Source organism: Octopus bimaculoides, chromosome 10 (genome assembly GCF_001194135.2).
Source record: "Octopus bimaculoides isolate UCB-OBI-ISO-001 chromosome 10, ASM119413v2, whole genome shotgun sequence".
NCBI lineage: Eukaryota > Metazoa > Mollusca > Cephalopoda > Octopoda > Octopodidae > Octopus > Octopus bimaculoides.
The window spans coordinates 64566406-64571450 of NC_068990.1; the positions used below are offsets into that span (position 1 = coordinate 64566406).

The following is a 5045-nucleotide window of genomic DNA, read 5'->3' on the forward strand; positions in this document are numbered from 1 at the left end:
GGGTTAGGGTTAGGATCGACCACTCAAGACTAGCTAGCGCGGACGCGCGACTGCGCGTTCGGGTCCGCGCTGCTTTAACTTTTATTTAGCTTATAGTTTAAGTATAGAAGTATAGTTGTTTTCAAAATGCTTTTCAAATCTCATAATTAAATAAGATAATCAAACCCAAAATACGACTAAAGAGAAGAAAAAAATGACTACTCCAATATCAAAATAAGAATGAATTAGTGACTTGAAATAGGGTTTACTATAAGCTAATTCAACAAGTTAAATTACTCGAGAACCAACACATGGGTTATGCAGCTATATCCAAATGTCTTGAAAGGATATAACCCCGTATATTTGGTTATACATGTACATTTTTTAAAAAAATATGAAAAGTTAAAAATATTCAATCGTTCAATTACCGCCAATAATGGTGCGAATGAGAGAAGCGTGACCTGGGCAGTCAACAAAAGTAAACTGAAGCCGCTCATATTTAGAAGTCAATTCAGCAAGGTGTGAGGGAATATCGACAACAGCAGAAGAGAAACCCAAATCTAAAGTAATTCCACGCTCTTTACTCTGGGGATTTTTATCAAAGCAAGCAGTGCTGGCTGTCGTACTTAATATTTTCGACAGACTTGTTTTGCCACTGTCCACGTGCCCCAACACACCAACATTGAAGTTGAACGTGCGAACAGACATCTTGTAGAAAAAATTACAAACAGGAAGTGAAGAAAAAAAATACTAAAAATATCTTCTTCCGGTCCGGTTTCGAAACTCAAACTTCCTCATCAACCCGTTAATTTATTTCATGTAAAATATCCGCAATTATAACTACTGTCATAGTTTATTGATAACTTATTTCATTACAAATAGTAAGTACTTAACTTTTTATATCCATTTGAAGCCAATACAATAAATATTCATAAACATGAGAGCTTGTTTCCTATGTTATATGCTTTGGTTCGAGTTTATTTAAAGATAAAACATTTCGTAGTTATTTAACATACTGAATTTTTTTGCATAGATTATTAGTGAAATATAAAAATTAAATTGATAAATAATATCATTTATAAAATATCTATTTGACATTTCATTTCATTTTTTTTTTCCTTTACGGTATTTGTCGGCAACTTCCGGCAATAAACGCCAGGCTGAATGGCTGCAAGTTGTGAAAACAAAACTGATTCAGTAGAATGAAGATGTATGTAAAAGAGGAGAATTTACATCTTTGGCCCAAAAGTAAACGTCGCCAATGTAAGGTATTACACGATTTTTTCCAATAATTCTGCAGCTGTGTGAATATCCATTTATTTTCATTTTATCTGGGATTTTACTCAGTTCGGTCCGATCTTTTCCTCTGCTATTCTAGGTCCGACATCTACATGTGTCTTGTGGCTGCTACTTTGATAATCCATGGATTTATTTAGTTTACACTGTTTTACCAAAATCTCGGATTTTTTTCTAACTCACTCAACGGAACTTATATTGTGAACCGTTAATCTGCCGATTTATATCACCTGATAAATCTTTCTATTTTTGTCTGTCAATTTTTGTAATGCATATTTCTTACCTTGTCTATTTCCATCCTATATCTATCTAATTTATCTCTATCCTTTCCTTCCTTTTCTGTTAAATTCATTACAAGCCTGAAAATAGTCTTCAGACAGTTGGATTCCGAGAATGACAAACTGCGTCATGGAGTCGTGACGCAATAATTTAAATATCGGAACATTTGTTTTAAAATTCAACAAAGATATGGGAATTCTATTTTAGTGGACAAAAAAAAGAAGAAAAAAGTCTTATTCTTTGCAAAGAATTTTTTCATTTCCTGAAGTGAACACTCTTTTTATTGAAAAAAAAAAAAATTTCTTTTTTGTGTGGGAGATCTATTTAATTATTTCTGAAAATGCCGGCTGCGAATATTGTAGTTAATGAAACAGACGTACTCCGTCTTGTGACGGAATTTCTTCAGAATCGCGAACTGAACATTTCAATGATGTCTCTCGAACGAGAGACAGGAGTCATTAATGGCCTTTTTTCAGACGACATGCTCTTCCTACGTCAATTGATACTCGATGGTCAGTGGGACGATGTGATGGACTTCGTTCAGCCATTGGGCAGTGTTGATGATTTTGACACAAAACGTTTTGAGTATATTATTATGAAACACAAATATCTGGAATTATTGTGTATCAAATCTGAGCCTAGTATTATGGCCAATTACGACTTTACAGTCGACGAAGTGGTCAAATGTCTCAACTCGCTTGAGTCGCTCTGCCCGACTAAAGAAGAATATAGCAATCTTTGTCTTTTACTGACCTTACCCCGTTTGGCTAGTCATATCGATTACCAAAACTGGAACCCGAGTAATGCTCGTGCCCAGTGCTTCAAGACAGTTTATCCGTTGGTTGAACACTTGCTACCATTCGAACGTAAAAACGACCAGAACAATCTGGTGGCCAAAAACGACCGTTTGTTACAATTACTTTTGAAAGGTTTGCTCTATGAATCTTGTGTAGATTATTGTCAATCAAAAGCAACCAGCAACGGAGATGAAATGGAATTGAAATTTGCATCTCTGTTGAACGATACTGGTCTCAGCGATGCTGATTTGAGCCTCCTTTCCTGGTTGCAAAGTATTCCGACGGACACATTTTCTTGCCCCTTTGAACAGAAGACTATGAATGTCGACATTCGGCCAATGACAAAACCATCTCTGGAAGCGTCTTGGTCGGAACAGATTCTTGTCACCCCTATCAAACCTCGCATGTTCCCACACTCGCATGTACCCACCACTCGTCCGAGGGGAGGCGCTGACATGATGACCCGCTCACTAAATCCGCAGTTCGACGGCCTGTCTAGCGGCTTATGGCAAGGACGTCGAGACTCGGGTGATGGACTTAGCCCTATGTCGCGTTCCATGACCCCTGCAGCCAGGCTGTTCAATATGAAAAAGAATCCTATGCAAATGTCGATGGACAAGCTGTTCGAAGAAAGCGAGGTCATCAACACTCAGAGCTCAATTTCCGACGATTCGCGCTCATTTCGTTCGTCATCCTCAGTGACATCGTCGCCGTTGCGCACTCCGAAGAACGTCAAGTCAGGTACCTCTGGTACACCACCCCGTTCTTTCTCACCTGTAAGCAATAATCTCACTGCTTCAGTAACAGATTCCCCAAAACACCTCAAATTGAACACCACCGCCTCTTCCACGCCAGGGCCTGCTGGGTCCACCAACACGGAGTTGTTTAAGGAGTATCAACGTCAAAAACAGCGCCTGCAAGAACAGCTAGAGATTCAAGAACAACAGAAGGAGCTGTACCAGAAAGAACTCAATGAACTCGAAAAGAAGCAGACCATGTTGAACGATAACAGGATCAAGGAGGAAGTACGTTACTCGCAACAATCATTCAGCTCACCCGAAACCTCGACTCGGTCTTTACAAGGGACTCCAGGTAAGTCATTTTATTCACGTTTTATCTATCTGGGAAAGGGTCTCCAACATCAATATCGTAGTCAATGAGAGGAGCCTCTACATTTTTTTTTGTACTATTTGTTGCTCGACCTGCTACAAATAGGAACTAAATCTCCCTCAAATGACACCCTATTGAAAAAAAAAGTGTGTAAATAGGGTACTGTACTGAAAAAAGAAACTGTACGATTATATCACGAACGCCTTTAATCATGAATCTATTTTGTCAGATTTAATATCGGGCTAAACACTAACATCAATATCACCAATAGCAATACCACCAACAATGTTTGTGATGGCGCTTTATAGATGCATCAGTCCCGCCATCATCATCGTCCACGGTACTGCGACATTAACAGCATCACCACTACCAACCTGATCGTAATGTTATGCATTATAATTAAATGGAATAAGGATTTGGTAACCTATCTGTCTGGGGACGTTAATTTAATTTCTAACGGAAGTAGTAGTTGTCATGTTAGTAATTGGTGGGTACTTATTTTAAATTCATTCAAACTAATTGACGTAAGTTGCGTGTGATAATAGTTGAATGGTAACCCTTGGCAACAAGTACTCTTTCCCTTTGTTACCCCCACCCCCGCTTCTCAGGTGTATGATAATCCTTGGCAACAAGTGTATTTTTCAGTTATCATATAATTACGTGTTTTTGTTTTAAAAAATCACTGTGCTGCTCCAGTTTATTTTGTTTCGGTGATTACATATTTAGTAATTCATCCTCTCAAGTCACATAATTTTGCACCGGGTTTATTGTCATTCGTGTTGGTCTTATGGCGTTACTGAAGTAGTCCCATCTCTTGAGTGGTTGCTGATTAATTCTCAATCAACCTCAATCGAACTGACCTATAATCAGTTATTCCAGTCATGACCACCTTGCCTTTTCATATTTTCAAGACTTCATTATCCAGTGTTTCTTTTCTCTTTAAAGACATTAGGATGTGATGGGAAATTTGGCTACTATTTCTAGCAAGTGGAACTACCACCTAGATAGTCCCCTCATTGACTCGATAATGGTAATATTTATTTCTTGTACAGGAATCCATTGTGTATCCCAATAAGTGTATTTGGTTTGCATTTGAAGTGCTCAAATTGTTTGCATTTGTTATGAATTACATTTTCAACATGAAAATTATAATTTATCATGAATTCTTTCAAACGTAAAAATACATTCGCTACGAATGCGCACGAAGTACATGTTTATTTTAAGAAATATCGCAGATGCAAACCAGTTAACCGTTGACTGTTTCTCATTTACAAAAAATAAGTTTTTTGATTAAAAAAAAAAAATGGACTACAACAAAATTGCTTTTACAGATTTCTGATTCTCTAATGTTCAAAACCTAAAAATCCGATTAAGGGTTTACATACATACATACGTGTATGTGTGTGTATATATATATATATATATATATATATATATAAACAAATAATAAATTAGTATATGCATATATACGTACAGGTATGTGCATACCTACGTCTACCTGTATATATAGGTGCATATCTGGGTACAGGACATTGCAAACAAAACGTAGACAAGAAAATAATAATAACTAGAGTACAGAAAACA

The 5045-nt window shown here is 37.1% G+C and overlaps 2 protein-coding genes across 11 annotated transcripts in view; one reads left to right on the top strand and one right to left on the bottom strand.

Moving 5' to 3' along the window:
* LOC106879759 (selenocysteine-specific elongation factor) overlaps positions 1–991 on the bottom strand; it is a 34309-nt gene extending 33318 nt beyond the window's left edge. The window contains exon 1 of one of the 2 annotated variants that reach the window (XM_014929443.2): positions 408–991. In XM_014929443.2, the coding sequence (XP_014784929.1) occupies positions 408–687 (280 nt within the window). In that variant the 5' untranslated portion in view covers positions 688–991. The remainder of the gene's footprint in view (positions 1–407) is intronic. The other variant, XM_014929444.2, reaches the window with a different exon arrangement.
* Positions 992–1118: 127 nt separating this feature from the next.
* The window catches only part of LOC106879758 (WD repeat-containing protein 47), a 107633-nt gene continuing 103706 nt past the window's right edge, over positions 1119–5045 (top strand). For 3 of the 9 annotated variants that reach the window (XM_052971256.1, XM_052971255.1, XM_052971254.1), the window contains exon 1: positions 1128–3443. In XM_052971256.1, the coding sequence (XP_052827216.1) occupies positions 1895–3443 (1549 nt within the window). In that variant the 5' untranslated portion in view covers positions 1128–1894. Of the gene's footprint in view, positions 3444–5045 lie in introns of all 9 variants that reach the window. The other 6 variants (XM_052971257.1, XM_014929441.2, XM_014929442.2 and 3 more) reach the window with 3 other exon arrangements.